We start from the raw sequence: 20,701 nt of genomic DNA on the forward strand, positions 1-20,701 counted from the left end.
AAATCTGAAGTAGTTTATAGATGAATATCAAACCTCATAATGAACACACAATATATTATTGATTATTGCATCTTTTTGGGGGGATTCTGTTTCATTGAGTATCTGCACACTGTCCTAGATTTTAAAAAAGAGCATATATTTAAAAAATATACAAAATAAACAGATGAAAGAATTAAGTAACAAACATGAGGCTTTCACTGTAAAGCAAAATGCCGCTTTAAAACTGGCTGAAAACTACCACAACGGTTTCTTTCACGTCTTTTGTGACCTTGACATGTCAACTGTGTAGCAGTGAATGTGGCAACTTCCCTGGCTCTTCATAAAATCCAATCATTGGTTATTCAATGTCAGAGCTGGCTTTTCATGCTAAGTATTTGCTTAGGTTGGGGATGAGAGAAGAAGGCCCATATATGATGTGTTCCTTTACTATTTGCTTGGATGCATATTTATTCTAGCCCCATTTAACAAAAAAGAAGGTGGAGAGCAAATTTCAAATTCCTTCAACAGGTACAGAAACGGCATGCTAAACTCAAACCCTTTAAAGATTCTAACTATCCTGTCTTTGATCCCTTCATAATAGAGCTTCTCAGCATTGCAGGTGCTGACCTGTTTAACTGCAATACAAACAGGACAAACTGAAATGAGCAAACTATAAATATGGCTATAAATGCAATAGTGGGTAATAATAAATGAAGTTTTAAAAGTTGGACTTGACATACCAAATGTAAAGGACTTTCTTCAACTACTGACACTGACGTCCTTCAACAGGTTTAAGTAGCCAATAACTCTGTCCCATGGTTTCTCCTTTTGGAGATGATGATTAATTAATTAATTACCGTATTTTTCGCTCTATAACACGCACCCGACCATAACACACACGTAGTTTTTAGAGGAGGAAAATCCGTAGGCATGCCACCTGTAGGCATTCCCTCCATAACACGCACAGACATTTCCCCTTACTTTCTAGGAGGAAAAAAGTGAGTGTTATGGTGCAAAAAATACGGTAATTTCTATACCATCCTTCATCTGAAGATTGAAAAGTACCGTAGTTTACAATATAGAAACAAAAAAAGTAACATAGTAAATAAAAAAACACACCCCACAGAGAGTTTCAAAGGCCTTAGCCAAAGGCCTTCTTAAAGGGAAACATTTTCACCTGCTGCTTAAAGATATGTAATGAAGGTGCCAGGCGAGCCTCTCTGGGGAGAATATTCCACAAGTGGGGAGCCACTGGAGAAAAAGCTCATATTTGTGTTGCCACCCTCCAGACTTCTCATGGAGGAGGCACACAAAGAAAGGCCACAGAAGATGATCTCAGGGTCTGGGTAGGTTCATGTGGAAAGAGGCGGTCCTTGAGGTATTGTGGTCCTGAGCCATTTAAGGCTTTGTAGGTCAAAACCAGCACTTTGAATTGGGCCAGGAAACTAATTGGCAGCCGGTGCAGTCAGGCCAGGATTGGTGTTACATGCTCAAACTGTCTTGTCCTGGTGAGTAACCTGGTGGCTGAATTCTGCACCAGCTGAAGCTTCCAAACCATCTTCAGAGGCCACCTCACATACATCATGTTCGCATAGCAGCTATTTTAATACACACCAGACCACGCCTTTTGACTGTTAACTAGAACTAACACACTCTTCTCCCCCACCCCACCCCATCCCTCGTATCGTATTATTTAATTCAACATGTCATCTAACATGTCAATGAGGCCAACGCCTGTTCTTCTGCTCTGTTGGTTTTGTAGCAGTTATCATTGACTCTGCTGAACTCTCAGTGTATTTTGGTGTAGAAGATGCTTATTCCAGACTTATCCTTTTTTGTTTTTGATTGCATATCGAACAAAACATGTGAAAGGTTTACAAAGGACAGTATTGAATGAGAGATAATTCAAGTGTCTCCATCAAAATCTGCCCTCTCCCGAAATAAGAGTGTGTTAAGTATACCTGGCAAAGCCATTCCTTCTTAGGTTATAGTGCTACTCACTCATTTTTAGAACTTCAAAACCATCTTGGCCACGTGTTTTCTCATGCCATCATAAAGCATGAGGTGTTCCTATTTTGCTTGGGCTGTATAGTTCAGCTAATGCATTCCTTCTGGTGGCAATCCACTTGCTTCAAATAATCCCATTGGATGACAGAGAAAACTCCCAAGTAAGTGTGCATTACAGTTTTCATCTGCAGGAAGAGCAAAAAGCTGGCAACCCAAAAAAAAAATTACTATTATCCTACTATTCCCCTTTTAAAGTCTACACTTCACACAATTAGACCATTGTAGGAAGCAAGTTACTCCTAATCCCTCTATGATGAAATACAAACAGTTAACCTAGGTAGACAAGACAGGAGGAAAGGAAAGAAAGAGGTTTTATTCTTCAGTCCACGTCATTCTGATTTTCTCTATTTTAAAAAGGGGTGGGGGTTTTCCAGTCTGCCCTCTGTTTCATCGATGGTAACCACTGTAGTCTGCCGCTTTGGGTCCAGCTCCTTTGGAAGCAGAAGTAGCATTTGAAGCACAGTTGCAATTAGGGCAATGGTGGTATGAAGGAGTTCGATGATGATGGGAAGATCTTGACATGGAAATGGCAGAAGCCGCTGCTATCATGGGCATGGAAAACCATGGGTTACAGAACGGGAGTAAACTGGCCCAATGAGCCTGCATGGCAGATAAGTCTGGGTACATGGTTGGGAAGGCTGGCAACCCCATCACCGGTGCAAAGGGGCTGTTGGGTACAGGAGGTATGACATGATACAAAGAGGTAGCAGATGTAGTAGTGGTCGAGTCTATGTCATGTGTGTTGACTCGAGCATGATTGGCGTGCTGGGGCAAATGGAAAGGAGCTAGCTGGTTCACTTTGTTGTCATTGTCCTCCGGGGCTGCCTGCTCAGAGGACCTCAAAGGGGTTGGAGGGGAAGCAGTGTATCCACTTCTCAGCCGGGCTGCTGCTCCAGCAAGGCCCTTCGGCATAGTAGGTTTTCGGAGTCCAGCTTTGTGCATTTTGTCCTTTGGGGAAGCTGCAAGGAAGTTACTTTCCCTAGTAGCAGGTCCCAGAGTAGTTTGACCTTCTGGGCTTCTTGACCTGCTCTTCAAGCAGCTTTCACTGAAGTCCTCATCTAAGGAGAAAGCAACTGGTGGTGTGTTTTTGATCCCAACTCTTCTCTTGCACCTTGCAAGAAGGTGAGGACAGCCTCTCTTAAAATTTGGGTTGTGGTAGAACTGTAACTAGAATAAAAACAGAGGAAGAGATGGAGTTAACATAAGGTTTCAAAGAGAAATGCAACAGCGAAGCAATGCAAAATGACAGTCTCCATTGCGTATGTTTCAATTTTCACACAATGGCTCTGAAATGTGGGATTTTGCATCCTACATTCAGTTCTGTAATCTTATAATTATGAACTGAGTTGGTGGAAACTGGCATAGAGTTTGCTGCAAAGCGGGAGGAAGGAATTTGGTGGCACACACGTTGTCAGCATAATGCCTTTGGGAGGCTTAATAAAAAGAAACAGTAGCTAAGTGATATATTTTCAAAACTTGAGTACAGATCTTGTTAAATGTACTATGAGCTCAGAAACTACAAAGGGAGTGGATGTATTGTTCTGAAGAATCTAGACTTAAAATCCAGAATATAGGTTTTTCAGATTCAGGTAGGTAGCTGTGTTAGTCTGACGCAGTCGAAATATATATATATAAATGTCCAGTAGCACCTTAGAGACCAACTAAGTTTGCATGCACACAAAAGCTTATACCCAGAAAAACATAGTTGGTCTCTAGGGTGCTACTGGACAATTTTTTAATTTTTTAAATAGGTTTTTCAGATTAGGGTCCTGCCCTAAAAGTAGGATGCTAGGGATTAATGTCATAGGGAATCTGTGGCCTGTTTCCCCATTAGGGGTAATAGGCATGGCCCTACTAACTACTCTGTCCTCTGTCCTCCCCCACCAGCCCAGGGAGTAGCACTGCCTGTCAGTTTTCTCCTTCTTAGTGTCAATGTTGTCCTTGCAGAACTCAGCAGGGAGGAAGATGGGAACAAAACTAGGAATAGTTGGCTCTGACTCCACTTACCGTTGGTCTCCCTGCTTCCCACCCTACCACATTCCACTGAGCACCAGCCACCTCTTCATAGAATTCTTGAACAAGTGCACATATTAGTTGGTTGCTGTAGCAAATAAACCATTTTGTTTGTTTGCAACTAAATTGGAGTCAGAAGCATAATAGAAAACCTCTAGTCACGTATCCTACATGCCTTCTGCACTAAGAACTTTTTATCTGTTTGGGGAAACAGTTGCAAAACTAGATGGTTTTTGTTTGCCCATATGGGGACACCTTTAGCATCATAATTTATCTGAAGATGAAGTGCCTAGAACATTCCTGAAACAAGGACTGGCAGTTACTGGTAAAAAGTGTCTTTCTCTAGTCATGAAGGGTTCAGGATGCTTGGTTGTCAATTTGAATAAATGCCATATTTATATTTATTATTATTCCCCCTTCTTTAACTCAATGGGCATAGTTCAGCCAAATTTAAATGCTTCTATATACCATTGGTTTCAGTGAGAGATACGTACGCAAACTGCATCCTATGCACATTTAACTGGGGGTAAGTCTCAACAGACACCCATAGGATTCTGTTGTAAATTTTTCCTGCTGTAATAAATGGTTTAGGAGTGTTTAACTTTTAAGAGACAGAATGTAAATCTGAAATGCATTGATATAACTTCCATTTATCCAATCTAAATACTGTAATCTGCTGTTTTGTGCAGTCTGTGCACAGCATTAAGCTCACACAGAATGTGTTTTGCTGCTATATTTAGTATTCACACTGAACAGGCACTAACCTTACGATGACATTCCTGAGCAATTTCCATTTGCGTGAATAGCTCTTCCTTCCGGATATTGTACCGCATAGTTTCCCTCTCCCTTTATCAAGGCCTTTCAATTATTTTGCTTAGTTGATTTAGTAATCAACATTCATCTCTTCATGGAATTCTGAGGCCACCTCCTACATGTATTTTGAGATTTTGAACATGCCTTCCCATCACAAGAGCCTTTACAGAACTAGCTTTCATTCTGTTTATATTTAATGTGTCTCACTGTTCACATCTACAGGGGTACTGGCTACATCCAAATTTGACTTCAAAATCGAAAATAAATACCTAGTAATCTTTAAATGAGGTAGAGCAAAGATTCAGGGAAGTAAGCTTTTTTAAAGAAATATAACATTAAGGATTGCAAAGGCATCATAGAATTATAGATGCAATGCAAGAATAAGCCGGTGGCCTGTTCGGGAATCAAACCCATGACCTTTTCATTATCAGCACCATGCTCTAACCAACTAGAGTTGTGCTCTTACACTAACTGCAATGTATAATAGCCAGCCAGCTTTTTTTTTCCTGTGCAAGTTGCAGTCCCTAATTGCAAAGTACAATATGAAGTACACTTTTCCAATTTATCCAGAAAAGCCTCTTGTCACAGCAAAAGTTGGAGTCAGCTTTTGAGAAGCTGCCATAATGAATCATGAGCAGCCTGGCAGAGCATCACTCAGATGCCTTGAAGAGAGCTTGTGAGAATTAAGAGCAGATACAGAATGAACTGTATTCATTGTGAGTGGCATATAGTGAGGATGCTTTTTAGCTGGTTATCTTAGGTTTCAGTGGATTTGTCAGTCCCATGTTGAATGAATTTATCTAATTCACATGACAATTAAATTAACCCCTCCTTTTCAAATATGTTTAGCAGCTTAAAAAGAAAAGGAGGTAAAAGCTTTGAAGTAGGCATTATTGTGTTGTATATGGGGAATGGGGAAACATTAGCGACTTTCTGGATTAACCTAATTACTAACACTACATAGTCTCAGTTGTGTCCACTCAATTGTGTCCTGGCCTTGAAGTAGCTCAATATCCACTATTTTTCCTCATTCTCTTAAGTACCTGTTTCCATTCTGTGTTGCTTTTTTCCCTTTTCTGGAGAATGACTGATCTTGCACAGTATTAAACGCAAGCAACCTGTGAACTTTGAGCAATGTTTACCTTTTGAAATCCACACCATGGTCTTACCTTGCTAAATGCATAAGCAGCTTTTTCTTCTGCTAAAAATTCGACAAGGGAGGCAGACCTTTGGAAATTCTGTCTCATCTTGCTAAAGCCATAGAGATTGAGCTGACGAATGAAGCTTTTCATACAGTCAGTTTCAAAAATGCGCAGTGGTCCTTTCCTCTCTAGAACCTCCTTTTTAAAAAGTTCTTCATCTATCACTACACAATTCCCATCATCATCCCACCACAGTGACTTAAACTGATCACTTTCAACAATTTTCCAGAGTTTCTTTGGGAAAGTGAGGGATAGGAAATCATTGTCTTCAAGAGAACCATCATCACAGAGAGTAAGCCGTGGTCTTTTTGCCCAGGGTCCATCATTCAAAGCCTGAAAAGCATTTTCTTCTATCATAGACCTCAAGACTGTGTCACCAGCTGCAGTTTTATCATGCAACGGGGTAGATGAAATTGAGATTGCAGAATGAACTATTTCATCTTCAGCTGAAAAATGTTGAGTCTGTGCAGCAGGAAGGTCCATGTCTATTTCTCTCTTCTCGTTCTGGTAATTTTTTTCAGCTGTAGCCATTTATACTATTAGTCAAACCATGCTGATAAGGCAGCAGCAGGCCTATTAAAAATGATGCTAGCTTGTAGGGAGCTTCAATAGGGAGTTCTAGAACATCACAATGAGACCTATCTTGTGCAGGTGTGACATCACAAAATGAACTCTGGTTTCCTAGCGAACGGTTTCATAATGACTGAACAGTATTTATGCATCTTCACTGAACAAGGAAAATTAGGACAAAGCCTATCAAATATTTGCCTTAAAATATGCACCATAAAAGCACCACTGGACTTTAATTCCAAGAGTGAGGGCACAAGCAAGTTCATACTTCCATTTTTTTAAAAAGAAAATTTGTTTGTGTAATTTCCTGCACTTGGATAAAGGTGGTTTTACTCGAGGTGTTGCATGAATGCTATACAAAAAACCCCACCGCACACTCAGTTCAGATACCGCATATAACACAGTTCAGAACAAAATTGGGGTATAATAACCCCAGAAACTGGAGTTATTCTAGGCTATTTCAATCTGTAATTTTATAGTAAGGAACAGAAAGCTAAGAACCCACCCTTCCTGCTCTTACAGAAAAAGAAACATGTTTGACTTGCTAGATCCACCTTGTTCCGTGTAGCGTAATTGTACATCCTCAATTACAAGCAAAAGTTCATTAACAATTTAGGTGTAGAGTGACAAACACTACTTCAAGTCTCCAGTCCCTTCAGCTAATACTATTTGCCTAATACATACACTAAAGTTAAACACTAGGTGCATACTGAACTTTGGTTAAATACATAGCTTTACGAGAAATATGGTTACATGGGCTTAAAATTTGTCACCTGGTGAAGAGGAAATCTGTTCCAGGCAAGCTTGTGAATAAGAAGGAAGCAACTTCTCATTTGCTATTCCAGTACAAGCCCTGCCTGCACTGAATTTTCTATCATTGTAAATAAACTGTTCCTTTTTCAGACAAAGGAAGTTTTATGCCAAATTTCAAGCAACTTTATTGTATAGTAACAGAAAAATGGCTTGGGTTAAAAAGTGTCCTTCCAAACATGGAATGGCTGTTTCCAACCTAGCTGAAGAATGGAGCATGAAAAAGTGACCCTAAATGCAAGGAAACTCTTCCATGTAGTCAAGATTCTTTCACAAAGCTCTTTTAAAGATCTGCTAGTGTTCATCACATGGCTGTGTCTTTATCCATTATGTTTTTGATATTATAATCTGAATATTCTAATGCCCCCTTGAAAAATTGTGGCACTGCCCTGCTAGAAGTCTTCTGCAAGTGTTCACAGAACAGAACCACCAAGTTTTTGCTTTCTGCTCAGTTTTTGAACCAAGCACAATAGGACTTCTTAAGTTGATTTTTACTATTGCTGTCATTTAGAACCTAAATGGTAAATCTAGAGAATGCCCATGCCATCACGAAATGGCTTATAAATGAATCCTATGTCATATATTTTTCTTCCATTAAAGATCAGGAATTTTACCAAACAGAATATGCTACTTCATCATGGGCACATCCCAACCCTGGTTCCTAATCAGGGAGTTTGGAAGTATGTCTATGAAACTATAGAGTTATTATATGCTTTGTAGAAAATAGAGAGCCAAGCAAGCAATACAGGATACTTTATTGACCAGCCAAAAATTTGGAGACTGAGAAATAAGATTAACGAACAATTACATTTTAACAAAAGTGGAAAAGCAACTTTTCAAAAAGCTAGTACTTTCCCTTTTCCTCTACAGTACAAAGATTGTGGTTATTTACACAATAATTTACATATCTTTATCAAGGTAATTTGATCCATTAACAGTGGAAGAACCTAGAAGTCCTACCTGAGAACATGCTTGAAGCACAGTGTTCATGGTTTAATAGTGAAATTAAGAGGCTAAGGAGCATGCTGATATACCACCGTGTGACTATGGTATATTAACATAAATGGAAGTTGAGTGTACAGATTGACACAAAATTTGTCGCTCACAATAGATTATGCATTTCACACAGCCCTTAAAAAAATACTTTTACATATTTATACTGTACAGTTTTAAAATATATTACATTGCCAAAATTCACATAAATACTATACAGGCAAGCTTTAATTAAAACAAAGCAGGAAGATTAACAAATAAAGCCGCATTTTCCACTTCTCTAAAACACTGTGGGTACAATCCAGCCCACAAGTTACATGTGTGCAAAGGCCACTGATTTCAACATGGCTTGCCCATCTGTAACTAGGCAGGTTTGATGCTCATTAGATAGGATAGTTATTTTAAATTCTTAATTGTACTGTGTAAAAACTTGGACTTTGTAGCTAACAAACTCTACACTGATGGTTCAATGCTCACGGCCAAACCAAGAGTATATGCCATAAACATGAGACCTGATAAAATGCTTTCCATTTGTGAACCTTATCCCAGCAATTGCATTCTCATTTGTTTTACTGGCGTGGTATTTCATATGCAAATACACTGAAACTCTCTAATTAGATTAAAACAAATCTACATTATCTACATTACAAGCCATTAAAGCAGACACAGCTATCCATAAACAAAAATGAAGGCATGACATAAATGTTGGCCACTGATTCCCAGTTGTGATTTAGCAGGGAGTAGTCAGTCCTAGCTATGTGCTACATGGCCGAGTTCACTTTTAATCTGGCATATCAATGTTTAATTTGGGAGGCGGTATAACGTATTTCCCAGGACTCTGAGTAATGACCACTCCAGTCTTCTTCCGAAACATTGGAGCTATTTTCGGAGGTTCTGGGACAGGGGTTTCTTCTGCTTCTTCATTATCTTCATGATGCAGATCGTAAGAAATATTGCCATACTCTCTTAGGAATGGGAAAATTTCAAGTAGAAACTGACAGAAGTCTTTGCGGATTCCAAACCACCCTGTACAAACAAAGGATTATTGAGACCTTCAGTCTAAAATGAAACTGACCAAAAACCAAGAAGCAAAACAAACAGATCTCTTTTTGCTGCACGTAAAAATGACAGGATGTTATTTCAATATGAGAAGAACAAGGAGAAGGCTTCTCTGCAGAATACTTACAATGATTGCCTCCTTTCTGTCCAAATGTTGTTGCCATTAAAGTTATCAGTGAGAGCCAGAGAGGAACAAATATAGGTATATATGAGAATGTATTGTGTCCATCCAATCTGTGCACAAGCAGGATCTAGAAAGACAATTAGGGAGTTTCAGTTTCAAGCTTAATACACCCCCTTCCTTAAGAACACAGGATTATTTTAATGTCCTAGGCACCAATCTAGCAGGTGGCTGAAATTCCTAGGCATCATGACCATGAATGTGAAATTTTTCCAAACCTAGTAGGAACCCAATTCTAGACATTATCTTACATTCACAGGTCTCATAGGGCTAGCAAACTTTTCAGACAGCCATGTGTCTGTTTTCAAGGAGACCTTTTTTAGTCATGACTGCGTATTTGACACAGTTTGGTACTGGGTGGAGAATACTGACAGCCTCAGTAGTTTCTAGTACTTGCAACTACAAATATAGTTTGAAAATGTATTTGAAGTTGCAAGTACTAGAAACTAGTTGCAAAATAACTCTTTGCAACTAGAAGTGAAAGAAGCTATGCAAGATGCCTATGCAAAAATGTGCTTAGTATGTACAATTTACAGAGATCACAGAATTCATAATCCTCTCACACAACTATCAACACCGCTCTAGAAATCAGGCACTCAATACTCATTGTTATGCCCTCCCAAAACTAAGACACACTTCCCATTTTGATGTGAAAATCTTATTCACAACAGCAGCTCCATTTGCAACTGTGACTGCCTCTAAAAAGGCACACTACAGTGGTGCCCCGCAAGACGAATGCCTCGCAAGACTGAAAACTCGCTAGACGAAAGAGTTTTCCGTTTTGGAGGTGCTTCGCAAAACGAATTTCCTATGGGCTTGCTTCACAAGACGACAATGTCTTGCGAGTTCCTGCTGGTTTTTTTTCCTTTCCCCCCTTTTCTAAGACGCTAATCCGCTTATCAGCTGATCCGATCAGCAGATAAGCCACTAAAAGCCGCTAATAGCGCTAATCCGCTAATCCTTCAATGGGCTTGCATCGCAAGACGAAAAAACCGCTAGACGAAGAGAATCACAGAACGGATTCTTTTCGTCTTGCGAGGCACCACTGTATTAAAAGAACTGTGAATGATCTCCCAGACAATATTCCAACCTCACAGATAGTTTTTTGCTTACTTCAAAGGTGAGTAATGGAACTACAATTGTCATCCAACTGATGGCCATTGTTATGTGAGTTCTTCTTTGCTCAGCAATCACATCCATTGAGCGTAAGAATAGGACTGACCAGACAATGTAATAGAGCACAACCAAACACAGAAAGGACATCAGGATCCACAGAGGGACACAGACAACCTGCAAATAAAGTAGGGAGAGAATGCTTTCACTTATCAGTCAGAAAAGCTGCCCAGTTTTCCTATGAAGGTAGTACCTTCATAGGAAATTTGTCATTATGTTTGAAAATCCTTTCAGTGCAGCTCCTTTAAAACCAAACAGAGATTCTTTACCTTTAACAACAGTCATGCAATCAGATGAACGTACCTCAAAAACACACAGTACTTGGAACTATAAATCTATCTCCTCCCCACCACAGCTTTAAGAAGTTTTGCCTTAGTACAATACTTAAACAAGATTTATTTTAAAAGATGAACTTTGCTTCACTTGAAGTCTAAAACTTAGAGAGGAGTTTCTTCATGTATCCATATACTAGAAAGTGGTGTAGGATGAGGGGTATAATATAATGGAGATATTAGTCCAGGCGGGAGGGAGGGGGCAACTGGTTTCACAGAGCTTACAGTGTCAATATTGTCTTCATATGGAAGGCACATTATGAAGCAGGAGACTAAGATAAAACCACCACTAATGTGCTTGATGTCTTTCAATGTAATTTTCACCTTACATTCTGAAGACCATATCAGACACACATCTGAAAAGGAGACCTTTATAGTTTGTTCTTGCAGCACAGAAACCCTTATAATGTCTTATGGACATCATGGCAGCCTAAATTTCATTTACTGTTTATTCTGCTCACGTCTTTCTTCATCTTCTCTGCATGAAGCGTCTTCCAAACTCTTTGTTATTCATCCGAAGCCCTCTGAATTCCCACCACCACCTAAATAAGTACATGGTGACCACAAAGAGAGCTTTCTCATCCACCGTACCTTAGATATAGAATGCATGGAACTTACTTATGGATTTCAGAAAGCAGGCAATTTTTTTAAAAAATTGCCAAGGTATTCCATTATGTTTTTATCACAAGTTTTAAGGTTGCTTTATGATTTTAGTGATATTTTTGAGGATTTTGCTTTTCATTATGATTTTGCCGTACTTGTTTTTTAGTTGTATGTCACCCTATTAATAAAAGTGTGGCTTGTAAATTGAAGAAACAATAAATACGGAAGGCTCACCTACTATTTACGATGCATCTTAAGGTTTGTTAAAACAAGTGATCAATTTGCTTCGTGGATTATTGCTCAGGTTTCCGTGTATGCCATAATTAAAAAACCCATTTTCCTTAGATAGTCATCACACTTAGCATTTGCATAAAACCTTAAAGCTTTGAAAATAGCATTAAAAATGAGCACAGTTTACGTACAAGCCATGGCCACTTGATAATTTCATCCAGTCGGAGTGCAATGAATATGAACTGGAGAATATTGACAGAACACAGGATTTCCAGCTAGGAAAGAATAAAAGCAGGCATGTCAGAATCAAATAGGGTTTCATCCCCACCACCCTAGAATGCTACCACAGTCAAAGTACACTCAACACAGCACCTGTACATAATTTTTGAGCTAAACATTTTGCTCCTTGAATGCAATTCGATAATATGAGTGTGCCACCACAACTGAAACATAAACAGGAAGTTAATAAGGCCCTTCGGGCATTCTAGCCTAGAAGCCAAATCTGGCCCAGTACGCCTCCCAATTTGGCTCATGATGCCATTTTTGGGAAGCCATGCCCACCCTGCACCTGACATCATACACAATGTCCTGCCTACCTGTCAAATTTGGCTCATTGGGGCCAGGGCATGCTGAAACTAAAAGTGTGTTCTGTGGTTTTCCATAGAAAACCTGTCTGGGACAGATAAACCCTATGACTGAATTTGGAATGTAACACCAAGCCAAAGTATGGTATAGCTCAGGGCAGCAGGCCTGAAGTAGGAAAGCCACCCTGATCAACTCTCTAGGAGCCAGCACAATTACTTTTCCATGCTAAGCAATATAATATGATATAATATATACATCTACTAAAAATTTATTTACAACATGGTTCAAAAGAAAACTGAGATAGAAACAATAATTTTCAGTTTATAAACTTGAATTATAAATTAGACCCCTCAACCCCCACCACAGCACTAACCCACCCATCCAGCAGTCTCACCTCCAGAGATCTGTCATGCCGAAAGCCCCAAACACAAGCTGCAACGGATACTGGAGACACAAAGAACAACGGCATAAAGACTAGAAGCCAGAAGCGGGTTCCTCTCTCAATCCCATCACAGACTAGTACTTCAAACATCAGCAGTAACAAGTGGATGCCAACTGCAATTAACATGGCTTTGAACTCCACACATGTTTCTCCTTCTGCACTAAAGGGGGGCAGAAAAATATATATATACAGTATTATGTTAGATGAACAATACAACTTTGTCCACACATTCACGGGGATTTGACTTAGCCTGCTCTCTACATATTACTTATACTTTCTGCAAAGATGCTATACCCTTATGGGAAAAGGTCACCTGTTGTGTTCGTGGGGTGTACATAGATAAGTAACCACAGGATAATTGCTAACATGCCATCTTCCAAAGTGGCACTAACTGCATAGAGGACTTGTTTTTTTGGTTAAGGTCATCTACTAAACTACCATGCTCCTATCCCCATCTGAAAAGCAGTACTGCGAGGGACATAAGATTGTGTAGCAACAGGGCCCACACAAGCACTCTCAGTGGTTATACAGTGGTACCTCAGGTTACATACGCTTCAGGTTACACATTCTGCTAACCCAGAAATGGTGCTTCAGGTTAAGAACTTTGCTTCAGGATGAGAACAGAAATTGGGCTCCAGCGACCTGGCAGCAGCAGGAGGCCCCATTAGCTAAAGTGGTGCTTCAGGTTAAGAACAGTTTCAGGTTAAGTACGAACCTCCGGAACGAATTAAGTACTTAACCTGAGGTACCACTGTACCACAAATTTTACATGAATTAACCCACAGATGATTTAAATACACAAAAAGTATATTACTCTTACCGATACTGTGGGTTTCGTGCCCATACTCCAGTTCCTACTGAGGCGCCCACAATTACCATCAACTTCCACAGCCATATTGGAGCAAACACTGCCCAGTAGCTCCACTGAATCTTGTCATCCAAACGAAGAGAAAGCAAAACTGAGAAGAGCAGCAGGCAGGCATAGATAAGAAATTTGCTGGGGGGGCATTAAAAAAGAGAGAGAATGATTTATTTATACACACTAGATTGTAAAAAAATCAAAGCAGATTACAAAAGATAAAACAGTAGAACCAAAAAGAGTTTACAACCCTACTTTAAAACATGCAAAAGTTAAAATACTAAAACAGATTAATATTACCTCAACTTTCCAAGCATCTGGGTAAAGGTAAAGGTACCCCTGACCATTAGGTCCAGTCATTACCGACTCTGGGGTTGCAGTGCTTATCTCGCTTTACTGGCTGAGGGAGCCGGCGTACAGCTTCCGGGTCATGTGGCCAGCATGACTAAGCCACTTCTGGCAAATCAGAGCAGTGCATGGAAACGCCTTTTACCTTCCCGCCAGAGTGGTACCTATTTATCTACTTGCACTTTGCAGTGCTTTTGAACTGCTAGATTGGCAGGAGCTGGGACCGAGCAACGGGAGCTCAATGGGGATTTGAACCGACGACCTTTTGATCGGCAAGCCCTAGGCTCAGTGGTTTAACCCACAGTGCCACCTGCGTCCCGCATCTGGGTAGGCTTATCTAAATAGGAATGTTTTTAGCAGGCACCAGAAAGGGCACATTGAAGGAACTTTCTTGATCTCAATAGGCAGGGAGTTCCAAAGTGCAGGTACTGCCACACTAAACAACTGAGATCTTACAAATGAGGAATGGGTATGATGTGGCACCTGTAGTAGTGCTATTTCCACCAATCCAAGCCGTCAAGTAGGCACGTGTAGGGTAAGACGATCTTGTAGGGTAACTGGTCCCAGGTTGTTAAGGGCTTTATACTAATAGTAACACCTTGAACTTGGCCAGTAGCAAATCAGCAAGCAGTGTGGATCTGTAAACACAGGTGTTACATGCTGATAATGCCTCGCTCCAGTCAGCAATCATGCTGCAGCATTCTGCACTAACTGCAGCTTCCGGATCAAGCATGAAGGAAGCCCCACATACAGAACATTGCAGTAGTCCAGTCTTGCAGTAACAAACACATTAACATCAAGGAATTTACATTTTTAGGGTATGTATGTTGCTGTCCTAGGTATCTTTATAAATTCAATATACAGTGGTGCCTCGCAAGACGAAAAGAATCCGTTCTGTGATTCTCTTCGTCTAGCGGTTTTTTCGTCTTGCGAAGCAAGCCCATTGAAGGATTAGCGGATTGGCGCTATTAGCTGCTTTTAGCGGCTTATCTGCTGATCGGATCAGCTGATAAGCGGCTTAGCGTCTTAGAAAAGGGGGGGAGGAAAAAAAACCAGCAGGAACTCGCAAGACATTGTCGTCTTGTGAAGCAAGCCCATAGGAAATTCGTTTTGCGAAGCACCTCCAAAACGGAAAACTCTTTCGTCTAGCGAGTTTTCTGTCTTGCGAGGCATTCGTCTTGCGGGGCACCACTGTACATCTAAAGCACTGAACAAATAAAGATCCAAATGCACTATGACTCAATCTACCTGCACACCTAGGTCCTACCACATGAGCACCAAAATCTTCCAAAAGACTCATATATTATACATTGGTAAGACTGTACTAATAAGCTAAGGAGCTATTTCTATTCCAAGAACATAGCTCAGCTATCTGGCACTACACACCTGGTATATATGCCATGCGAAGCTTCCTGCATTACTTTTTAAAGCTTCAGGCATGGTCTTAAAAATCAACAAATTTGTTGATCTATCAAAACACTTTTGCTACAAGAAAACCACTTGCCATAGAGCTGTAGAACCAATTGGGCCAGACTCAATTCTTTTATAAGTAGTAAGAATAAAAGGAGAATGTATTTATGTGGTGTGTGAGGTGCTATGAGATTACAAAAACCTCTTAAAACAAAATGCAAGAAGCAAATTCCTTCAGTTCAACTGGGGGATTATTTTTCCACTTGACGGGGACAGAAGACCCTCTTCCACATGAGAAATGCCTCAGATGGCCATTAACCCACCTCTATTTTTGAAGACTAACCTCACAACAAAAGGAAGCGGGTGGCGCTGTGGTGTAAACCACAGAGCCTAGGACTTGCCAATCAGAAGGTTGGCAGTTCAAATCCCCACAACGGGGTGAGCTCCCGTTGCTCGGTCCCTGCTCCTGCCAACCTAGGAGTTTGAAAGCACGTCAAAGTGCAAGTAGATAAATAGGTACCACTCTGGCGGGAAGGTAAACGGCGTTTCCATGCGCTGCTCTGGTTTGCCAGAAGCGGCATAGTCATGCTGGCAACATGACCTGGAAACTGTACGCCGGCTCCCTCGGCCAGTAAAGCGAGATGAGTGCTGCAGCCCCAGTCGTCCATGACTGGACCTAACAGTCAGGGGTCCCTTTACCTTTAACCTCATAACAGGGTATGTATTTGCTTTTTCCCTACTCCATCCCAAGGAGTTAGGCAAGTAATGATGAGTCATAAAATTCAATCCACAATAGATTAATTCCATTTTACCTTGTAAAAAGCAGTATGTTTTTAAAACCCAGCTGTTTCCCCACAATATTCATACTTTCCTGGAACTAATTCTATTCAATGTTTTTTTAAAAAAACCAAAAAACCACTTTTCTGGTTTTCTCTTTATAAGACTTAAGCCTTCCATAATTTATATGTCCCAGTTTTCATTTGTTGCTCCAAAGAAGTAATAGATAGGGTGTGATGTACAAGCTAAGTGACATAAAGCTCTACTAGCAACTTAGTCATAATAGGAACCTCGGGATACAGAGGTAGAAAACCTTTGAACGCTAGTTGTCACGAGACAAACAAGGCAGGGTTATTCCTTTCAAGCAAGTCTGTGGTCATCCTGGAAGCATCTGGCTAGCCACTAATGGAAACAGGATGCTGGATTAGAAAGACCTTTGACTGAAACCAGTGCAGCATGTTTCAAAAAGTCCCTGTATCAAATCTCACCTCTTAAAGTTGTTTTAGTCAAATCACTCTCTGTCAGCCCATAACTACAATATTGGAGAACCTGAATGCTGGCTTGCCTCACAGGGCTGTTGTAAAGATTACCACTTTGAACTGGAGTATATTAACAAAAACCACTAAAATGCCGTAACCACACCTACTCCACAACCGAACTTTGTATTTAAACCACAGCCTGGCAGCCATGACATAAATAATGAATTCCATGCAGGTGAATAAGCAGACTGGCAAAAGAGGGATGGAGCTCTTCATTCATCTGATGTCATCAGCACAGAAACCAAGCAGGCTGCCAGAAGTGGGATGCCACCTGTTCTGTACCTACTACAGAAATGCAGGTGTTGAAGGAAGGATGGACCCGTTTCTTTTCTGCCGGCAGACTAGTAATTTTTATTACAGGCAACCCGCCCCTCAATTTACATGTGTTCAGTACGTGCGCAACTGCGCATCGCACTGAACCCAAGTGACCCAAAAAAAGAATCGCTAGACAGGGCGACGTGTTTGCAGGCTTTTCCAATGGTGTTTTAAAATTTACGTGATTTCACTGTGCCTCAGAAGTAATCTCCATGTAAATGTGGGGTTGCCTGTACACACCTTATTTACAAGGCCAGTGTAGCTGACAGCATGGCCTTGAATCAAGCTGGGCTGGGTCTCAAGTCTCCCTTCAGCCACAATGATTCCAGGATGGCTGCAATCTCCCAACTTCATGTAGTGTCCATATTTTTAGGTATTTATAACTCACACTTGCATCTTCCTACGTGAGCTTCTAGAAGGAAGTTGCAAGTCTGAGTTATAAATACCTAAAAATATGGACACTGATGGCTTTGTACTAGGAGTGGAAAGCTCTTCCAATCATGCAGGTCACTCAGTTTTCACTGATCCCCCTATAACTACTACGGTCTGCTGTGCAATATTCCATGCTCTTCCAGGGAGTTTCCTAACCCTAAAGTACCGTTTTTCAGGGGTCTGAAGCTGGTAGAGAGACTGGCAAAAAACATGTGCTGCACCTTACACAACAAGTTACCGACTCTAATAAAGCTACCATTGGTTTTAACCTAAGGAGATTCTCTTTCATGTCACTGCACCCATGCTTGAAAGGAACTCTCCTTAGGAATGCAAGCACATGAGCCCTACTGATCAAACCAGAAGCCCATATAGTCAAGCATCCTGTTTTCCATGGTAGCCAACCAAACGCCTATGGGAAGCCCACAAACAAGATGGAGTATGTCTTTTCACCTGCTGTCCCCTAGTAACTGGTATTCAATGGTAGGTAAGCATACTAGCAGCCACTGAAAGCCTTATCAGCTCCATGAATTTATCTAATCCCCTTTTAAATCAAACCGAAGTTGTTAGTATGTCATACATAAATGGAGCTAAATGCATTGCTTTTCTCCCCAGCAGCTTAGCTATGGGAAATACTTCTCTCCTGCATTCCACTACCCCAGATACTTGCTTCAAGTTCAGGAACACCTTTTACCACCCCAGGCTCCATGCAGCATCCGCAGCTACCAGCCAATAGACCATGGAACTTCCAGCTGCAAAAGCACCATACTTTTCAATGCCACACACCCAAATACTATCCTGTGCTCCTAGGAGAATGTTATGAATGTGTATATGCATACCATACACACACACACACACACACACACACACACACACACACACCCCGTCAGCTCATGCCCCTCATGCTTAATGAGAGATTCTCTCCCCCACACATAAGTTGCTTTGGATTGCCCCTGGGCAAGATAAAGCAACTAGTAATTTTATTTTATTTTAAAAGAAGAGATGTCATGTGGCAAGATAAAATCTCACATTCTAAAGCATGATTTTTGTGCTGATTGCATTTCTGCCTGCCTGCCTGTCTGAATGTGCCCCTTGGCAGGCCAAACCATTCAGACACCTCACCCTCACTATGTAACCAGCATCACCAAATGTCAAATGAAGAAAAAAGCATTTATAGTCTTGTGGTTCCAACCTGTGCACTCTGCCACATTCAAAGGAAGATATCTATCTCCACATACTTTGTGAAGTGGGAGCTTGTCCATGTAGAGGCAATGTTCATGAAGATCTACCAGGCTACTAACTGGTTTAGACCAATCCACAAGGACCTAAGAGCAGGTCTTCTTCAAAGGTTTAAAGCTCTAGGTTTTAGGAGGTCAACTGTGTATCTGATTTAACTTTGTATTATTGGGGGCACTCTCCCAACAGTTTGACTTCACTCTCAGACGACAGACAGATGTCAACAATTGGGGGGGGGACGTAAGCGGCCTGCTTTGTAATTTGAAAGCAAATAATAATAATAATAATAATAATAATAATAATAATAATAATAATACCCCGCCCATCTGGCTGGGTTTCCCTAGCCACTCTGGGTGGCTTACAGTACATACAAAACATAGTAAAACGTCAAAGACTATGTGGGGATGTTATGTTAAAATCCATCGGAAGAAGCAGGCTCTCTCATCTGACAAAACTTTCTGGTTTCCATTTCGTCTGCTTTGTGTATTTTATCTTCTGCAATAGCTTCAGCAGGACGCGATAGATGAACAAATTATGCCATATATATATATATATATATATATATATATCGGTTTATAAGGTATAAGCACTGGTTTATGGTTTGTTTTTTTAAAATGCCATCCGTTTTATTTTATTTACTTCTTAAAACTTATGTACCACTTGATTGTTTTAAAAAAGGAGAGAGACACCCCTCGAGGCGGTTTGCAACACTCTTCCCTTCCCCGCCCCAGTAAAATCGAGGAAAAATTCACAACACGCGGAAGCCAAAATGCCAAAAAGTGTTTAGGATTCACCTCGGCTTCCTCCTAAGCACCTGGGTGGGCTTCCCGCCCCCCACCCCCGATTAGCAGGGGCCGAAAAGAGTACAAAGAGCAGCGAAGGCGCCTCCTTGACCTCAAGTGGCAGGGAGTTCCGACGGTGCGGGCCAAGGAATAGCAGCCATAAAAAGAACAATAGGGTTTCTCGCGAATAACAATAGCCGCCCCTCCAGCCCTTCCGAGGCCCCTCTGAACCCGCGCAGACCCGGCCTCCGCCTCGGCCTCACCTGGGATTGAAGTCCTGAAACAAGCCCCTCAGGTTCATGGCGATCCGCCTTCCGCCGCCCTTCTCACAGGGGGCGCATCGCGGGACCCCCCCAAAAAATGTCCGCCGCCCGACAGCCGCCCGCCCTGCCCCGTCCCCTCACAGCGGCCGGGCCGCACTGCGCCTGCGCCGCCGCTCGGATGCGCATGCGCGGGATCTCGGAGGCTGTTCCCAGCTACCCCTCCTCTCCCTACTCCCTTGCGCCCAAGGCTGCTTTTTTCCCCCTCCTTCCCCGCCCACCACCGAAAGCTCTGGGCCCCGCCCACCTCCGCCGGCTAAAGGCTTGAGAAGGCAGTGCGCGTGCGCTGCGACCAGGCGCCTGCGCCGTGAGCGCCGTCGAAGCTTTGCCCGGTTGCTGCGCAGGGAAGGGCAAGGGGATAAAAGGTTTTTCTAAGGAACTGGGGAGGGAATCGCAACATAGGTTAAGGGACCACAATCTAGCGCCCAACCCCGTCCCCGTGCAATGCAGGAATTCTTTTTGCCTGACGTGAGGCCGGAATCCACGACTCTGAGATTAATGCTCAACCGGGGGTCTGGGTTAAAGGCGGATCTGCACGGATCCTCAGGGATCCTCCACTTTTTAAAAAATAACTCCAACAAATCCAGTGTCAAATCACATCTGAAAGGCACGCCTACAGACTGGACTATAAAA

General features: G+C 41.6%; 2 protein-coding genes across 2 annotated transcripts; both read right to left on the reverse strand.

Moving 5' to 3' along the window:
- Window positions 1-2,339: 2,339 nt before the first annotated feature.
- On the reverse strand, window positions 2,340-6,855 carry LOC308578558 (heat shock transcription factor, Y-linked-like). Its single transcript, XM_081179039.1, has 2 exons — window positions 6,042-6,855; window positions 2,340-3,213 (listed from the first exon to the last, which is right to left on the reverse strand). The coding sequence occupies exons 1-2, from the start codon at window positions 6,603-6,605 to the stop codon at window positions 2,434-2,436; spliced, it is 1,344 nt and encodes a 447-aa protein (XP_081035165.1). The 5' UTR covers window positions 6,606-6,855; the 3' UTR covers window positions 2,340-2,433.
- A 1,337-nt stretch (window positions 6,856-8,192) lies between these two features.
- TMEM185A (transmembrane protein 185A) lies at window positions 8,193-20,171 on the reverse strand. Its single transcript, XM_081179050.1, has 7 exons — window positions 20,012-20,171; window positions 13,874-14,050; window positions 13,006-13,213; window positions 12,218-12,301; window positions 10,801-10,977; window positions 9,634-9,757; window positions 8,193-9,473 (listed from the first exon to the last, which is right to left on the reverse strand). The coding sequence occupies exons 1-7, from the start codon at window positions 20,047-20,049 to the stop codon at window positions 9,229-9,231; spliced, it is 1,053 nt and encodes a 350-aa protein (XP_081035176.1). The 5' UTR covers window positions 20,050-20,171; the 3' UTR covers window positions 8,193-9,228.
- Window positions 20,172-20,701: the final 530 nt, after the last annotated feature.

The sequence above is a fragment of the Podarcis bocagei genome (genome assembly GCF_964188305.1).
Source record: "Podarcis bocagei genome assembly, chromosome: Z".
NCBI classification, from domain to species: Eukaryota; Metazoa; Chordata; class Lepidosauria; order Squamata; family Lacertidae; genus Podarcis; species Podarcis bocagei.

What these genes read in the sequence shown, in the direction of transcription:
- LOC308578558 (XM_081179039.1), bottom strand. Translation starts at nt 6,605, where the DNA reads ATGGCTACAGCTGAAAAAAATTACCAGAACGAGAAGAGAGAAATAGAC. An exon ending in CTGCTTATGCATTTAGCAAG is followed by an intron (nt 3,214 to 6,041) that starts GTAAGACCATGG and finishes TTTTTATTCTAG; the next exon opens with TTACAGTTCTACCACAACCC.
- TMEM185A (XM_081179050.1), bottom strand. Translation starts at nt 20,049, where the DNA reads ATGAACCTGAGGGGCTTGTTTCAGGACTTCAATCCCAG. An exon ending in GCACGAAACCCACAGTATCG is followed by an intron (nt 13,214 to 13,873) that starts GTAAGAGTAATA and finishes GCCCCCCTTTAG; the next exon opens with TGCAGAAGGAGAAACATGTG. An exon ending in ACAGAAAGGAGGCAATCATT is followed by an intron (nt 9,474 to 9,633) that starts GTAAGTATTCTG and finishes TTGTTTGTACAG; the next exon opens with GGTGGTTTGGAATCCGCAAA.